The sequence below is a fragment of the Pseudorca crassidens genome, chromosome 20 (assembly GCF_039906515.1).
Source record: "Pseudorca crassidens isolate mPseCra1 chromosome 20, mPseCra1.hap1, whole genome shotgun sequence".
NCBI classification, from domain to species: Eukaryota; Metazoa; Chordata; class Mammalia; order Artiodactyla; family Delphinidae; genus Pseudorca; species Pseudorca crassidens.
In genome coordinates this window covers 51367712-51387375 of record NC_090315.1, presented here as the reverse complement: position 1 = coordinate 51387375, position 19664 = coordinate 51367712, and the positions used below count along the sequence as shown (strand labels likewise).

At 38.3% G+C, this 19664-nt stretch overlaps 1 protein-coding gene across 4 annotated transcripts in view; it reads right to left on the bottom strand.

The window, feature by feature from the left end:
• The window catches only part of CNTNAP4 (contactin associated protein family member 4), a 264146-nt gene that overhangs the window by 106208 nt on the left and 138274 nt on the right, over positions 1–19664 (bottom strand). For all 4 annotated transcript variants that reach the window (XR_010938853.1, XM_067717889.1, XM_067717890.1 and 1 more), the window contains one exon: positions 13400–13547. Coding sequence is in view for 3 of the 4 variants with exons in the window: in XM_067717889.1 (XP_067573990.1) it covers positions 13400–13547 (148 nt within the window). In the remaining variant the exon portion in view is untranslated. The remainder of the gene's footprint in view (positions 1–13399; positions 13548–19664) is intronic.

The window sequence follows — 19664 nt, the reverse complement described above, 5'->3', positions numbered from 1 at the left end:
AAATTAAGAAAAATTCCAATAAGACAGACTTTAAGTGCTGACACATTTGGAGCCATGCAGTTATCTCTGAGTTAATGCATTGCTTAAAGGCAACCATCATTATCATGATTTTATTTCAGATAAAGTCTATTTTTGGAATTAGCTACCAAGAGAATTTTTTCCCCAGTGAACGTCTAGCCTGTGATACTTCAGCCTTCTATTTCTTTTTTTCTCTCTTCTTCACTACTGTTGCTATTACATTATAATGGTCATATCAGCCTTTCATGGCACCAAGAGCTTTGTGCCTGGAATATCTCCATCAGCGAAATGGGATAGTGAGAGACATATTAGACTACTGATGCCTAAAGCAATGGTATACTACTTCATCTCTTAAATGGAAGCCACTTGGCATTTTCTCTCTTACCTATTATGTTCTTACTTCACAGGTATCACACAAAGTAGTTGGGTCCATTCATTCAATAAATATTTATTTAGCCCATCCAGTCTGAGGCCCTGTGATGGATGCTGAGATAAAAGAGGGATCAACACCAACATGGCCCTCGTCCTCATGGAACTTACATTCAGTGAAGACGGACAACAAGTAGCAAGTAAAAAAGTAAGTTCACATTCCCACCAGCAGTGCAGGAGGGTTCCCCTTTCTCCACACCCTCTCCAGCATTTATTGTTTCTAGATTTTTTGATGATGGCTATTCTGACCGGTGTGAGATGATACCTCATTGTCGTTTTGATTTGCATTTCTCTAATGATGAATGATGTTGAGCATTCTTTCATGTGTTTGTTGGCAGTCTGTATATTTTCTTTGGAGAAATGTCTATTTAGGTCTTCTGCCCATTTTTGGATTGGGTTGTTTGTTTTTTTGTTATTGAGCTGCATATAAATTTTGGAGATTAATCCTTTGTCAGTTGCTGGTACAGCCACTATGGAGAACAGTATGGAGGTTCCTTAAAAAACTACAAATAGAACTACCATATAACCCAGCAATCCCACTACTGGGCATATACCCTGAGAAAACCATAATTCAAAAAGTCATGTACCAAAATGTTCATTGCAGCTCTATTTACAATAGCCCGGAGATGGAAACAACCTAAGTGTCCATCATCGGATGAATGGATAAAGAAGATGTGGCACATATATACAATGGAATATTACTCAGCCATAAAAAGAAACAAAATTGAGTTATTTGTAGTGAGGTAGATGGACCTAGAGTCTGTCATACAGAGTGAAGTAAGTCAGAAAGAGAAAGACAAATACCGTATGCTAACACATATATATGGAATCTAAGAAAAAAAAATGTCATGAAGAACCTAGGGGTAAGACAGGAATAAAGACACAGACCTACTAGAGAATGGACTTGAGGATATGGGGAGGGGGAAGGGTAAGCTGTGACAAAGCGAGAGAGTGGCATGGACATATATACACTACCAAACGTAAAATAGCTAGCTAGTGGGAAGCAGCCGCATAGCACAAGGAGATCAGCTCGGTGCTTTGTGACCACCTGGATGGGTGGGATAGGGAGGGTGGGAGGGAGGGAGACGTAAGAGGGAAGAGATATGGGAACATATGTATATGTATAACTGATTCACTTTGTTATGAAGCAGAAACTAACACACCATTGTAAAGCAATTATACTCTAATAAAGATGTAAAAAATAAATTAATTAAAATTTTAAAAAAAAGTAAGTTCATAAACCATTACAGACCATAACAGGCATTCTGATCAAGATTAAAAGAAGCCTGGGGTCACTTTAATTAAGGTAGTTGGGAAAGCTCAGTTCTCAGGTCTAGAAACCTGATGCTAAAGCAGATGGTAATCAATAATCTTCTTACTCTTGTCAGTCTTCAAGTCCTAAACTTGTCCCCATAAAATAATTACTCTTATGCTTAATTTTAAGATGGCTAGACATTCTCCCAACACATTCTCTCATTCATTATCATGAAAGGAAGCTCTGAGGATGCTGAGAAACTCCAGTGGCAGTCAGTAACTCAGCTCTCAGATTTCACATGCAATGTGAACAATACCCTTCGGGAAAAAAAGCTAAATATAATTCAGAATGTAAGTACAATGTCAGTACGGGGAAACTTCAAGTTATATCCGTGTAATATATGTACAGGATTCCCATAAAACAAAGGAATTCAGGATGGTCCCTATCAGTATTACTTTAGATAGAAAACTCACTTATAAACACTATTTACAGAACTTATCTGATATATAAAAAGCATGCAATTTTAAACAATCATCATAAAACGTTGTGCTATGATAAATACAGTTAACGATATAAAAATCTGGAACTATCTGAAAAAAAATAATCTTTTGAGAGACAGAGGGAGAGAGAGGAAGAGAGTATCTGAATTTTCTCCAAGGATGCTGGTGGGAGAGACAGGTCTCTCTTGGAACTGATATCACCACTGTTAAGAAAATTGAAAAAGCTGGAAAATAAATCAAAGGAATAACTTCATGTCCTCTCAATGTCATGCTGGAGCTTTTTAAAAGAAGCCCGTCTAATTAATTCTAGGTGAATTCACAAATATCTTATTTTACTATTTATTACTGATGAGGGCCAGTCTCTAAGTTACATGTTAATTTATAGTTTTGTTTTGTTTTGTTTTCCCAGTAGAGATGCAAATAACTCCCGTCAGATAGAAAACATATCCCCAAAGCTTATGGTTTTATTGCCCTGTTGGACATTAAACATTTGTGTACTTAACCTAGTGATAGTAATTCAACATTCTTTTTTCCAGCTTTTAGGAACCACTTGCATTCTTGGCCTATGGCCCCTTCCTTCTTGTATAGGACCAGCATCATAGCATCTTCAAATTTCTCTCTTTCTCATTATCTCTCATGTTTGCATTCACAGTCACATCTCCTTCTCTAACTCTGATCCTGTCACCTCTCTTTTATAAGGACCCCTGTGACTACACTGGGTCCACCTGGATAATCCAGGATAATCTCCCCAACTCAAGACCCGTAACTTAATCACAACTGTAAAGTACCTTTGTCATATAATGTAACATATTTACGGTTACAGAGCATTATTCTATCACAGCAAGTTACCTGCTCTCTTTGTCCCTGTTCCTTCATCTGTAACATGGGAATAATAGTACATTCTTTTCTTTAAGTGAAGTATAGGTGATTTACAATATTTTATTAATAACAGTATATAATTCATAGGTCTGTTGTATGAATGCATATCTACACAATTTTTGGAAGTTGCTAGCATATAATTAGAATTCAATAATTTGTTAACTACTATTAATGCTATTACTTATTAGAACACTGGGCAGGGAAAGAGGGATAGCAAAAATAGTTTAATAAATACATTTGGTGTGTTTATTTTTTAAAAGTGGACTCTAAAAAATAATGAATTTCTGAAGTGCACAAGAAATGCTCAATTACCAATGTCATTGCCAGGTTATGCAGCAATAATGATTTTGAGCCATCTGTGGGTTCTGTGGCTTTTTCTCTGTCTGTCAGCAAATGCCTGAGCTGACTCACCACGGCAATTGTCGGTGACCTGAATCCTCCTCAGTGAATACCTCCATCTCAGATCTTCTCATTTAGAGCAGGAAGCAAGGAAAGAGGTGGCTCACAAGGATTGCAGGCCCTACTCTCATTATCAATTCTCCCCGTGACCCTGGGAAAGAGATGTAGCCTGCTTGATTTGCATGATTCAGAAATATAATCTCCCGTAGAATACAGAGTTTTCTGAAAGAAAAGATTCCTATTTCTTTCAGGGAGTTGTGTGAGAAGTGGAATTGCTGAAACACGTATCCTGCGCTCCTTCTGCAGCACATATTTATGGAGACCTTTCCGCGAACACAGTGGAAGACACAGTAATGCATAACACGAAGAGCATTTTTTTTTCCAGGAGCTTACGGTCTAGCAGGGAAGACACACGTCCCTGAGATGTGATTATTCATGCTTCACTTCTGCATCAGGGCTGGGTCCCGAACGATTTCTAACACGTGCAGGAGGAGTTGAACCTCTCAGCCTCAGAGAAGGACGTTAACTAAAGGGCAGAAATGCTTCACCTCCGTGAGCAGCAAACTGCTTTTCTACCTCTGCATGTTTCACATGCAAACACACTCCTCATTGTCATATCTTCCACTTGACCCAGTACCGTTCCCTCTCCTTTGCATCCTATCCCTGCTCCAGAAGTTTGAGGCTTCTCCAATTGTGAGGGGTTGACATTTGAAAAAGCAATGTCTTCCCCACCCTGTAAGTGAATTACTAAGAAAAACACATCCAAGAGCATGATTTCTCAAATTGGGGTCCGTGGTCACACCACGTGAGAATCACCTAAGGAGAATCTCTTGTGGCCTCCGTAAACGTTCAGCAAACATCCTGCGCTCTGCCTGATGTCCGCTGATTTAGAATCTCTGAAAGACAACCCAAGAGTATAGGTTCCTGAGTGATCCTGAGGCAGACGACAGCATAAGGGTTATTTGACAAGAAGAAGAGGTAGCTTACAGAAACCTGTTCTCTGAAAATGAACAACCTCATTGCATACTGAATTGTACCATGGAAAAGAAAATTGTTTTATTTATCTATACCACAGGTGGTACTTGCAGAAAATTGTGGAGGTGGTAGTGACTTGTCCCTGAAATGTCTTTCAGGGAGAAATGGATTCTGTGAGTTAAACCATGAATCATAGCATTATTGATGAGATCAGTTGACTAAGAAACTTAAAAGAGAAAAATTGGAATAGAAAATGCATGAAATGGAAAACAAATCATTAAAAATAGAAAATTCACTTTATTGAAGGTCATGAAAGAGTTCTTGAAAAAGACATGAGACTCTTCTAATAACTCTTTGGGAATCATCCCAAAAACACAAATAGAAAAAGAGTGCTACCACTAGAGAAAACAGCTATGGACAAAACGCTTCTGGGCTAAATTGAATTCAGTCTTAAACACTGATCATACTGCCTCTCTATTTAAAAATTACTACCTATGAATCACTAAACAAACAGAGGTCCAATTCTGACTTCTAAAAAACATTAATCAGACTGAGTCACTGTTAAACTATTATATAGTGAAATATTAAAGCTACAGCATGATGTATAGGCACGTGAGATCTGCATTACAGAATTGTGCTGTTAAAGAGATGGAGAGGAGAGACCAAGCGCTTGAGAAATCAACAGGAAATGGGTTGTTCTATTTTTGCATAGTAGCATAAAAGAACCTAGAATGATTTAAGGGACTCTCAGGTTTAAAACAACTAAAATTAATATGGTAAAAAGGAAGAAGGTACAGGATCAAATGCTGTATATAACCACAGGGAAAAGGTGACTTTACTATCATGGTTTTTGTTTTGTTTTTTTTCCAGTACGTGGGCCTCTCACTGCTGTGGCCTCTCCCGCTGCGGAGCACAGGCTCCGGACGCGCAGGCTCAGCGGCCATGGCTCACAGGCCCAGCCGCTCCGCGGCATGTGGGATCTTCCCGGACCAGGGCACGAACCCGTGTCCCCTGCATCGGCAGGCGGACTCTCAACCACTGCGTCACCAGGGAAGTCCACTATCACGGCTTTAAACAGACTGAGTTAAGGTCAGTGATAACACTCCAGGAGGTTATGGGAGCAAACATCATCATGGCCACTTACATATCAATTTAAATTAACCTTTTAAATAGATTTGAAATCGGTAACATCTACTTCATCAAGGACGCTGGAGTGTATCATTGGAGGATGTAAGCTGGATTTCTGTTTCTAATATTTATTTGTTATTTTTGTGATGTCACAGAAATCACTTAAGTGCCAATTCTCAATTTCCTTATTTGGAATATGTGGAGAATAATTCCAACCTTTCATGCTATATCAAAAAAGCTGTTGGCACCCGAGGGAAATATCAAAATGCCTTGACAGTTATTATTTGGTATGCTATTATTATCATTTTAATAATAACAACTTTTGAAATTTCATATGTTCATCTCAGAGATATTTCTCTTTTCGTCAGTTGCTACTGCTCGAGGATAATAAATTTGGATGTTTACATATTTATTCATTTTTTGGTTTATATCGTGGCTAATCAGATATTTTTCTTAATACCTCCGCTTAACAAATAGTTACTGAACGTTTACTGTGCCAAGCTCTACAGTAGGAGGCTGTGTAACAGGGAACACATTCCATCCTCATGGATCCTCCAAACAGAAGGAAAAGAAAGACATCACACAACTCATCCCATCTGAACAGATGTTTTTACAAATTGTTAAGTAGAACTTGAAGGAAAAGGACAGGGTAATATCAGAGGTTTGAGCAGAAAGGTCTAAATTAGGTTGTTGATTAGGGACAACATCTCTGAGGAAATGATATTTAAGCTGAGTAGATCACCACCTATGAGAACATCGAGGGTCAGGAAAGGAAGAGAAGGTGGGGGGAGAAGAGGGTGAGAAGAGCTGGGAGGGTGGGAGAGTCTGGAGAGGGATGGATGGTGTGGCGGAAACTAAATGGAAGAGATCCACAGGGAGCTGAATTACTGGCAGATCACCTTGACCCTGTGAAAGCTTGGTTCCAGGTTTTTCTTGGACAGGTCTATTTAGGATTTGTCCTTAGTCCCAGGACGTAACAATTGGTCCTCAGTTACGGTGTTTATTCCTAAGACAATGCCTTTCTGGCTTTTCAGGTAAAAGCCCAAAGTGTTTAACAAGTCTCTCTAAATTGGCAGAACTTGGACTCCAAAGGTATCCTTCCCGGAACTAGGCAGATGCTGGATGAAGTCCTCAGGACTTGAATCTCCCAGCTCTTGCTTTTGCCTGGTGCATAGTGGGCATGGGTAAGTCAGGAATCAGGCAAGGATTTAAGGGGAATGTGTAAGAAGGAGTCAGGGCTCTCCCTCTCTGATGCTCTCCTTTTCAGTATTCCACCCTAAATTTCTAATCACTCTGGCAACCTTGAACTCTTACCTCTGTCTCCTCAGTCAAGTAAAATCTGGCTACTTGCTGCTTGAGTATTATGATGCTCTTAGGAAAAAGTCAGTTAAATATGGATCTCCAGGAGTTTGCCTTCCATCTTTCAAGAATCAAGTCCTCTCAAGTTGCTGCCTGTTTTGAGTTGAATTTCAAAGCCCTGAAGCATTTTTTAAAATGTATTTTATCCAGCCACTATAATTGCTGTGGGCAGCAAGATAGTCCAATAAAAGCTACTCTGTTATGACTGGTACCTAAAAGCAAATCTCTCTTTTTTTGTAAAATTTTATAACTATTGACTTGTCCATTAATTTACTTAGGATTGCAAAATGGGCATATACTGATTCTACTACTCCTCGTTTATTTATATAAGTATAACTTTAAAGAAAAATTCCCTCTAATCTTCTATTTGATTACCTTGAGGTCCAGATCACATAGGAAGAGTAGGATAAATGCTTGATGTTTTCTCTTCATTTATTAGCTTTCAAAATAATGAGTCGATTCCTTAATAGTTCTCCTAGGTGACCAATGAGGGTTCTTTTTTTAGTATTATCATGAACCCATTCACTTAAATATAGTTAATATGCTTCAAAACTGCAGCTACTATCTTCATTGATGCTAAAATATTTCCATCTTTGGTCAGTGAGAGCCCCTTCAGTTGGCTGAGTTCTTTTGACATTATTCTGGTGGGTTTTCATAGTCTCCTTATTTTCTGGCATTCTAAAAGCTAACCTCATTTTAATTTTAATATAACTTCACGTATCATCAAATTAAAATCTTAAGACTATAAACTTTGCAAAGAATTAGAATTTATCCACTTTGATTTTAGGCCAACATGAATCCATCTTCTTTTTAAGCTCTGACATCAAATAGGATCCCTCAGCTACAGTATTAGCTGATAAACAATCTGAGAGCAGGGACTGTATTTAAAGCACCTTGTCAAGATCTTATGTTGACATGTTGGAGCTGCTTAATAAGTAGGTATTGGATTCAATCACAACTATTCTTTAGGGTAAATCTAACACCTTTCCTGCTTTTCCTTTTTCCCCAATCCAACAAGTGGTGTGAGAGAGCTGCATCCTGAGTAGACAGAAGGCTATTACTTAGTTTTCTTTCAGTATTTTTTCACCCAGACAAACAGTTGCACTTTTCACGTTACTTTCTTATATTTCCTACTAATAATTTTCTAAATGGAAATCTACAGATGTAAGTAGTTCCAACTTCCAGTATTTTTTACGTCATGAAATGCATACTCTTATTTTAAGTTAACATGAGTTTTGTAATTTCTGACTTATTTCCATTTACTAAATAGAATCCATAATTTTCTCTCATACAGTCTGCATTTAAGCAAATAAACATAATAGTGCAACGCTTCTGTACATTTCTGCTCTGCCAATCCTCTCACTCAGTTTTCCCTGTGCTCTGTGCCGGATCTTTAATGGACTGAATATGACACTTGGATGATGGGAAAAGCCTTCCTGAATTTCCCCAGACCTGCCCCCATTCATTCATCTATCTGTCCAGAGGACTAATACCAAAAAAGGACCATCCGATTTCAATACAGTATAATGTGTGTATGATGTGACCAGGAGCAGAACACATCCTCTGACCTAAACAGGAAGCACTAGAGAAGTTGTCAGAAACAGTGATTTCTATGCAGAGAAAAGACAATGAGTAAAAGAATTATCTAGGTAGGGGAATGAAGGCTAGATGTGTGGTGATCGCCCTATGCTTCATGAAAAGATCCTAAGACTAGAAAAATCATGAAATCACAGCACTTCAAATAAACTGTAATTATTTCACTACAGCCGGGCAGTTGGATGCTTTTATTCTGCTGAGGATGAGGAAGGAGAGATCGTGGATTGAAAATTGAGAGTGTTTACACAACAGCTAGAGAAAAGAAACTAAGAATCTATACTCAGGGCGATTGCTTCAGCAATTCACCCACCATTAACCATTATCCCCTGTGGCTTAATTGCTACTTCTTAAGCACTCCTCAGACTCACTCACTTGCACCCAGTTATTTTCCTTTCTTGCCTTTGTTTACCATTGTTTACCCTTTGGGACACACTGAGCAGAGTAGTAGTTCTTCATCATCAAACACTGTCTTTTCTTTTTCTTTCTTCCACAAGTTATTTCCTTATCTACACCTCTTGTCTAGATCTGTAAACATGTTCACAGTGGCTATGGCCAAGACATCTGAAATTTATACTTTCCCTTTGAACCCATAAAATTTAGCTTCTGCTTCTCTCATTACTCAGGAAACAACGTCAGGTCTACCGACATAAAAGTAGAACATGCTCTTTGATATGGATTTTCCATTCACTTGATGCTCCTTCAGAACAAGTTACTGTTCTAACTCAGGGTAATAAAACCGTGTGTGGTTCTCACAACAGCCACTTTCCCAGCAATATTCACAGGGGCAGCTTGCATCTATAACTTCAGCCAACACACATATTAGGCACAAGGGGCCGGGGAGGGTCTGGCATAAAAATGCACACTACCTGAAAAACAGTATAAAGGACCTGTTTTAATTATGACAAATGCATTTCTGTTTTTCAAAGACATGAGTTGTTGTACAAACATAGCTTTAAACTTTATACTTTTATTATCAACAGTAAGTGGAAAGGTTCTGATTTAATAACTAATGATATTTTATAGGTTTCAATTCTGTAACTTCACCCCAGAGGATGTGGAGTTCCAATCTTCCGTATTTCACAGTCACTTAAACTCAATGAGTCAGCGATGGAATTAATTCTCTCTCCTGCTCCCTTCCAGAACTTATTTGTTCCCCAGCGCCCCCTCCCGGTAAATGACACCACCTTGCAGACAGCTGTTCAAATCGGATAACTCAGTGTCCCCTCACATACAATCACTAAATTCTCCTGATTCAAGAGTAGCCTCAGCATACTGTGAATCTGATTCAAGTCAGGAGAACTCTGTCCTCATGGCTGGTCCTCTAGTTTGAGACTCCAGCTGTCACTTGTAGAAAGGAGTTCAGAAGCCTCCCCACTGAGCTGCTGCCTCTAATCTCTACCCCTCGTTTAGCCCTCCAATCTGTACCCCTCAGTTCAGTCTGAATGACCATTCTCAAATACAAACTGATCCGCCCAAGCAATCCTCATTCCCGTTCTTGACTAGAAGACACCCCTTCTCCTATCTGGACCATTCTCCCAGCCTCTCATGTGAAAATATCTGCACCTTAATTTCAAAACCTATTTCCGTAAACTTTCTCATACTAACCTCAATTCATCAATCACGTTATTCCTAACACCCTACACTAACGCTACCATATTTTGCATTGAGTCTGTGTAATTTTTATGACATTGCACATTCTCATCTTTAAGAAAAAATGTGTTACTTTAAATTCCTCCCTATACCCAACAGCTAGTAGACTTCCCTTTCAGCAAGTGTCAACAGACATTTAAAGGATGAACAAATGTATGATTCATCACGAGTACTGGTTTTGGAAGGTGATGGATCTGATTTTAAATCCTAGGTCTAACACAGGCTGTGTAATCCCAAAGTTCTTAATTTCTCTAAGTCCACTTTCGTCCGTGTCAGGAGACTTGAAGCACCCTGGTATACAACATTCTTGAGTGAGTCACTTAGGCAAAGCCCACCCAAAAGTCATATTAACTTGGTGCAGGCAATGGGAACACACAAGCTGGCAGGTTGGATGCAATCCTCCAGGCCTTCCTCAAGCTCACAAGAGGCCCGCTTCATTGCCGGCACGTACAGGTGCGCTGGGACTGGGATCCGCAAGAGCCCTGCTCATGTCGCACCCTCCCACACTTTTCCTTTTTTTAAGGATTGCGGAAGAATAGCCTTGCATATCTGGAGAAAATCCAGTCTGATCTTGGATCTGGGCTACTCAGGAGAGTTGCAGACAAAATCTTGAGCGGGCTTCTTTTGCTGACCTACAGTTCTTCCTTTTGAGGGCAGGGGACACTGGTGGTCTCAGCTATTTCTGTGCCAGACAACCCAGAGCAAGCCACAGGGGTCATTCGGCAGACCATAAAATGGTAATATCCAAGTACCTACTTCACTGTGCTGTTGAAATGGTAAAAAATAGTACCTGACACGTATTAAGTGTTCAGTAAATGATGATTAAATAGTATCATACTTTAGTAAACTAATATTCTGCAAGGCTAATGGTACGCAGAGGTGGAGAATAAGAGTGTTGACCATGGTGTAATTGAGGAACTAAAGTCAATTTGATCAAATACATTCCCAGAAGGCATTCACACCCAACCCATTTTGAGGTTATTTTCGGTCATCTGTGAGAGTATTTTTCCATTAAGGTTATTTTTTTTCTCTTTTATCCAAAATTATCCGACAGCCACTTTACATTGAATCCTGCTGTATCATTTTACCGTGTGTTTATGTTTGAGTTTAAAATGTTGGCTCTCGCTATTGACCCTTCAACCGTGGGTCCATGAAAAGAGGAGGTTGACTAAGTGCCCAGATGATGTGCTTACTCCAAGAGACAGCGGATGAATTAACAGCAAAAAGAATGTTTCATGGGGTTGCGGGGCGGGTGGGGGGGAATCTGAGTTATCATCCAGCACGCGGCAGCAGAGAACTCAAAGGAGCCTGCACCCCATCAGTCACTTCATAGGGACGTTACTGTGGGAAAACAGCATCAATAGCCTTGTTAAACTAACGCTGAATTTACATACGAGATCGAATGTGTATTAAGTGTGTGCTGCTGGGGAAACTGCTTAATACTTCTAAGACTCCATTAGATGGGTGATTTTTAGGATTAAATTAGTACGTCTATAAAAACTATTATCTGACGCAGAATAAGTGCTCAGTAACTGTTTGCTATTATTATACACTGATAAATAAATATTTTGCAAAGTAGACGCTCTGAATCAGTAACTATAAATATGAATCATTTTGGACTTTGCTTTGCTGATTGCCCATCGTGTGGCACGGGCTTTATTAAAACTCTACGATCCAAAGACAAATAAGACTGACTGTCCAGATTCTGTGTTCCAGAATCGCAATTTTGGGTGGGACGTTTTTTTTAAGGATGATTTTATTCAAGTGGGATCATTGTAAAGGGAGGAGCTAACACATACCAGGAGCAGCTAAGCTGAACTGCAGAAGCCAAGAAAGCTAGAAGGAAGTCGGGCAGATGATGAGAAGTAAGCTGCCCATGGCTCATCTCTGATTTAACGGCTGGAGGAGGCATGAGAATAAGCTGGGGCTCTGGAGTCTGGCAGGCTTGGCTGCAAACCCAGCTCTGTCACTTCCTGTCTGGGTGGTTGGAACAAGTCAACATGGAATCCCTAAGCTCTAGCTTCCTCATTTGCAAAGTAGGGGAATGGAACAAGTTACCTAATAATATTTATCCGGACTTTGTTTGGAATTATAGACTAGCTGGTTAATATGGTATTAGACATATAATAAGCACTCAAGAAAAATTTGTTACGTCTAGAATTATAAAAATTAATCTTATTAACATTAGTGCTATTGCTACTAATACTATTATGACAATTCTGCCGACGTGGTTTCTCTGTCTGACACAGGATAGACAACTTCAACAAGCTGCCTGCCCTCTATATGACATGCCTTCCTTTACATAAATAAAGTGAACCTGAAAAAGTGATGAAATACATGTGAAGAAAGCTTTAGTGGCTAAAAAAATAAAGGTTTACTAGAGGAATAAGGATGCAGTGAATTGAACAGTTATGGGTTCTCCTCCAGATTCTTCTGTGAACTAAGATGTGAGACGCTGGGCAAATTACTGACTCTCTCCAAACCTCAGACTGCTCGTCTGATAATTGTAGATCATGTTAACTAACGACAGGATGGTGTGGCTTGAGGTGGGCTGTCAAGAACTCTCAGGTCTCTGTCCCACAAAAAGACATAATAAAATACTTCATTAAGAGGAGACTAAGTGAAATCTGTGGTTTCTATCTTTTATGTGAAAGTATTTCAAACACATCTTACATTTTGGCAGGGGTCTTTACCTTTTCTATGAATTTATGCACAGGGCATAGCATATTTATAAGTGAGCTTCATGGCATATTATTTTTAGGCTGTAGAGAAAAACATTCTGTGGTCTCAAAACAGATGACTGGTTTTACTAAATGGGCCACTGTCTTTTATTAAATTTAGGGTGCCCAAATGAAACATCATCACATATAGTCTATGGGGGGACATTCTAATATTTAAAAGTTAAGATCTGGTCAAAAATATCAGATTTGGATAAATGGATTCACATATGTCTCCAAACATGTATCTCTATCTATCTATCTCTGTAACGATTTGTCTAGCTGTAAAATGCTTCCATTTCTGATTTAAAATATAAAAGCTGAACACGTAAGTCAATATTGGCATGTATGGGCACAAATAAAGCTTCCCACAGAAACTGCTCCCGTTTTTATGTCTCTTTACGTAGCTCTTAAATCAATTTCAGCATACAGTTTGGCTTTTAAAACATCTCCTTTGATATCTATTCCACTGTGTTGGACAAACAAACACTTACTATATGCACATCCAAACACCTCGATTCGCATTCCAATTCTGCCCCTGGGGTTCCACTCTAAAGGGATGAAGCGCAGAAATCTGGCTTTGATAGAAGGCTGGAGTCTATAGTACACAACACTGTCTGCATTTGCATTTCCTGAAAATCCCTAGAAGAAAAGAGAAAAGAAGGAAATCAATGTACCTGGAGAAGATCTATTTCACTTTGTCTCCTACAATGTCAACAAGCAATGTATGATTTGCTTTTTTACTATAAAATGGCAACCTTCTTTAAGAAGATCATATTGTTAACAGTTATGCCATAACGTATCTTCATCTGCATAAGTTACTATTGTCTAAACCTCTTTCTATCTAGCAGTTTAAATTCCATCACCTGCAGCAAGCCAGCTTTCAACTATGAAACCCCCAGTAAAGTTTGTTTCTATAAGGTGCAGACGAAACATAAAAGCTACTGACATTGTGAACCATGAGAAATATTGAGAACATCTTCTTCCTGTATTCAAAAGCTAGGATCTGATTCAGCATAGAAGTTACTCACATCATTGATGAATGAGTAAGGTTACGACTTGTTTGTATTGTTTCGCTTTATCTTACTCAGTAACATAAATGAAACTTATCACCAGACATTCAAGTCAGAGCTACACTCTGAAAATAGGTTGTTAAACTTCATTCACCACAAGGCTGGATACACACCTTAAAAACTGTTGTTGCGTGTCACTTTTATTCAATAAAAAATAATAAAATAAAAGCACCTGTATTTAAACCATTGTTAAGGGAAATTGGAATTAGTCATCATCTGGAAAGACCTGAAATTAGACTTACAGATTTTAGATTTGAAAGCTAGAAAGACCACAGGAATGATGCTGAGCTAGCACCATCAAATTGCAGATGAGGAAATTAAACGTCAGAATGATGAAAAAAAATCTCCGGTGTTTGCAAAACTATTATATGGTATGACCAGGAGCTATACTCCTTCCACAATAACAGGATGTATCTATCTAGCATATAGCCCACCTGCAAAACCCACACCTAAACAGCTTTTATTTTCTCCTATGTGACATATGGTAAAGCTTCATACGTGAAAACGTTAGGATGAAGCAGTTGTTCTCAATAATTGATACTTAATTTTTATTTCAGCTTCTCCTCTTCCACCTCTTCCTTCCTTTCCTCCCTCCTTTTCTCCTTCTTGCCTTCCCCTCCTCCTCCTCCTCCTTTTTTTGTTTAACTGTAACCATCAGGATACGTAGGAACTACCGAAATAAGGGATGATGCTACGACCTATTCAGCCGCGTGGTAGGTCCCCTTACCATGACTGGATCAACGAATGAGGCCACCCTCATGTAGATCATACCAAACAAAGCAAATATTTTAGGAACACCAATACCCAGGGAGTTTATTCATTTGCCTACTTTTCTTTCTACTTCACAAATATCTCTTTACCAACGTTTACTAAAATATTTTCTAACACAGTAAAAATAAAAAGTAAGGTTGGGTTTTTCAGTCAAATTAATTTGATTTGATTCCCCTTATCAGTCAACTCTAATTCCTGCCCCCCAATGCCCCCCACCCCAGTACCTCATACACCCAATTTTCAGGCTCACACAAAACAGACAGTTCTATGATGGTGCCTCCAAATTATATCCCAAATCTGGGCACCTCCCTTCATCTCAGCTACAACCACCAGGTTCAACACAGCATTATCTCTCCAGAACTACTTCAATGGCCTCTTCCTCATGTTTTTAGTCTTCTGTTTCCTATCACCATCCCCATCCCCATCCATATCCCTAAATCTCTTTCCCTCTGAGCAGTCAGTAAGATTTTTAAAGGTAAGACAAACTATGTTACCCGCACTGCTTCCTTTACCACTTAGAAGAAAATCCAAATTCCTTATCAAACATAACACAGTCTTTGGCAATCTCCTCCATGATGCTCTGAGCACAGGGAACCCCCGTGTAGAAGCCAAGCTCAGCCCTGCTGAGGGCCTTTGCGCCAGCTGTTCATTCTGCTGTGAAAGTTCTTCCCTCAAGACCTTTGTACAACCAGCTCTTCTTGTCATCTCAGGCCTTGGTCTAAAGAGTACCACCTAAGACAGGCCCTTTTTGATCACAGCTTCTAAAGGAAGTGTACCTGGCACCCCAGCATCTTATCTTTCTGTTTTATATTCTTCATATTACTCATTATTTGGGGGTCTTTTTTGATTATTTGTTTATCTTATCCCCTTAGAAGACAAGCTCTGTAAAGCAGGGACCTTTACTGCCTTCCTTCCATAGTACCTAGAATATGGTTTGGCTCAAAGTGGTTCTCAACAAAATATCTGTTGGATGTGTATGTTTGGGAAAGACTGGGCTTAAAAACAAATCAAAGTTCAGCAAGTTTCTTGATTATTGTATCTCTATGAAGATGTCAAATGAGAATGTACAAATGAGCGCTGTATCTCCTGAGGGAGGAACAGTTATCCAGCATGTTTCAAACATATTAGGCCCACATCCCTGGCTACTATTTCCCAGAACATAAACAGGAGGAGATTGTTTAATCCCACAGATATTTGGATTCTGATAACCAGACACTTCTAGAACGTTCCATGCTATTCCACCAGTTGAAATTTCACACTGAGGATTTGATATAAAAGGTTAACTGTATTCTTTATTGTACTACCTAATCCCCATGCTCACTTCACCTTTAGGGCACCATGGTCTCCATTTCTGTCAAAACCATGAACATTTGCCTGAAAATGTCCATTTATACCAACGTTTTCTTTAGAATGGCTGAGGAAGGGCAGCTTCATTTAAGACAGTATTTCCCAAACTTGGACTACACATTAAAACTCCCAGTGCTCAGACCCTGGGCATTGCTGTACGTGTGTGTGTGTGTGTGTGTGCCTGTCTGTCTGTCTTTACAGGCTCTCCAGGTCAGGGTAATGTGCCTCCAGGGTTGAGGACCTGGTTTAAAGACATTCAATCCTAATCAGACCTTCTTACACTTCTGATTCTATTTTCCTGGGTACCACTGGCAGGTTAATACAAGACCTAATTATGATTTCTTGCAGTGAACAGCTGGGTGATGAATTAGATAACCCTCCAAAAGATCTCATATTTTTTCAAAATTATTATAAGTTCATAGATTGAGATAGATGGCACTCTGTGATCTCAGCATTTTATGGGATTGGGAGAAAAGATGCAGGTGACAATGGCAACAGACAGGTAAATGGGAAGAGGACGTCTGTAAATGGAAGCCCTTCACAGTTTATCTGATCAATTTATGAGCTATTTGAATTTTGAGAACGTAAAGAAGAAATGTAAATTACTTAGTCTGTATAAGTAATAAAAGCATCTGAGCACATTCAAAATTTTAAGTGATTATTTCTGACAAGGGATGAGGGAAATTGTGAGGTGGGGGATATGGGATTTTTACTTAGCACATTTTAGTCATTTCTGAATTTTTTTAATGAGCATGTATTAATTTTATAATAATTAGCAAAATAAAGTAATGCATAGACATGTAAGTGTATACAGTGACAGAATAGGCAGAAATACCACTTAGTAATGCTCTGGGTACCTTAAATAACATTCTAAGATTAATGTTACTGGGAAAATATGCACCATTACTACTAGTTAAATATATTTAACTGAACAGTAATATCTGCACTGTTTTTTTCCACTTGTTGCTAACTTTTAAAACGTAAGATAATAAAGATTCTGCTGTGGAATTCAATATCTAATGGGAATTTTTGTAGAATGTCTGTGAATGAGACAGGGAATTGATGCTATTCACTTTATAAATGCAAAGTCCAATGCATACTAATGTTCCTAATGTAATTCCCTTGCCTAGAAGACTTTTCTCAATTTGCTATGAAAATTTTTTCACATACTCATAATTCATAAAGGAACGCATGAATTTGAATGTCTCATTCTTTTGAAAAAATAATTTTATTATGAGAATGTGTATGTCTTCCCTTATATTATATATTCTGAACTTTAGTGCTTGTCCAAATTACCTGAGGTGCTGTCACGCACTAAATCTGTGAGAGGGGCCTTAGAAATCCGCATTTCAATGCAGGTCAAGCTGATTTGTGCTCTTGGTCTTCCGCCTGCTCTTTGAACATTCTTCAGGCTTGTGGATAAATCGTGCTGTTTTTCCCCTCCCTATTTGATTTCAAAACTTCTCAGAGAGGGAAAAGATTTTAGGAGAACAGTTGACTAGGGCTAACCTCCAAAGGGAGAAGTAAGTAACAGACATCTTCTGTGCTATCAATCTGAATGTCTTCAACGTGAAAGCTTGTGTCTCAACATCAGACACAGCAGAAATATATATTATGTAGTTTTAATATTCGCCTCAACCCTGTGAAGTATTTCTGTGGCCACCGTAAAACTGAGGATAACAAAAATTATAGAGCTTATGTGCCTAAAACCACGCAGCTAGAAGGTGACAGAGTAAGGATTTAATTCTATACTTTTCTGAATCAAAAGCCCGTAATTTAGCTAAGCCATCTGAGGCCTCTCTCCAACAGAACATGAAAGCAAACAACTCACCCTAGAGGAAACCTGATATTTTATCTGAGGCTGTTTTCCCCTTTTTCTCATAATTTATATTTAAAATCTTTGACACATCTGAAAGTAATGCAACTTAGATTATTACTGAACTGGGACACAACTCTACCAGCTGACTTTTATAGACAAAAGGATTGTTCTATTAACTTCACATTTTCGCACAATTACTACAGCTGCAGGAAAATAAAAGACAAATTTTCAAGCATCAATAGGACTCCTGCGTAGAAACGGTAACCTAATAGCTGCATAATGTAGAAGAATACGCCATTAGATCATCAAATACATGAAATAGCTACAAGTAAAATTAAGGTGATGTGTCTTATGTGATAAAAAGCAAAAAGCCTTAATTGTATTTTTCTTTTCTTTGAGACTTGACGATTTTCAAACTCAATGAGATGCTCAAAGATGGTTTAGAAATGTATTCTAACCAAGATAATTTATGGAGTTAATGAATTAAAGTTTTTCACAGGATTTTAAGTATTTTCAAAGTGCTTCTAAAGTTTATGAAAAAGTGTAATAGCATTAACTTCTTTTGCAAATAGTAATTGAGCAACTCATCTATGAAAGCCAAGATACATAAAGGGAGATGGCCACATATGGCAGTTCATAAGGGGCTCCAAAACACTGCTGTAATAAATTAGAAACATGGGACCATGTGGTTATATAGCAGATCTGTAATTACATGTAAACTCGTCCAGCTCCCACCAAAATAAACAGTAACATTAGTAGAAATTCAATACAACAAACAGGCAAATATTAAAATCCTCTGACCTCTCTTATTCATGTGACTTACATATGACCTTTTTCCAAGTACAATTCATTTTGACACTGTCAGCTAATATGCAGAAACTAAATATACCATAGCAACATGCTGTCTAATGGAAATCAGCTCTTTATTTTATGATGTTAGTTATAAATCTTTACTAAGTATGCCTCCCATGAGATCTTCTGGTCTAGAAAAGCATAAAAGAAAAGAAAAATAAGAACTACCAAAAAATGGGAAATATGCTAACATAAACCCAGATAAGAATAATGTTTAAACATATGTTGAACAAGACATTGTAACTATATCCAACAAAAGTTGATTCTATCTTGAGTGTGAATGGAATTCATTTAATAGAAAACCAGCAATGAGAGTACAGCAGTCAAATCAGAAAGTTAAGTTTTGCTCTGTATATATAATAACTCAATTTTGATTATAAAAGAGTATAGAATTTTATTAATATTAAGTCAGTTTCTACTATCCCTCTCAGAAGATATTCAATATCTTTAAAATATTTATTTGGAGGGGTACCAAATTATTAACAATAGTTCACTGAGGGACCACAAACCTGCCATTATTTTAGAATCTGTGGAGGCACAAAGTTGGAAAATACACTGGTTAGGCCCTTTCAGCATAGAAGGGTTTGAATTCTCAAGACAGAAATATCAAAGGGCAAGAGAGAAAAAGCACACGAAAGATACAATCTTCACTACAGTCCGTAACTATTGTTGAGACATAGTAATAAACTTTTACATGCCTGATATATGGACAGGTCATTAAGCCTAAATTTATATTAGGGTGATAACATGGACAATTTTGAGGAAGATTAAAATTTGACTGAGATGCAAAGTAACTTTTAACTAAGAAATGATAATATTATGGTAATGGTAGATTAGGAGATTCTGAACAATGCTCCTGCTAAAAGCTGTACAAAATTAAAAATAGGGACTGAAGCT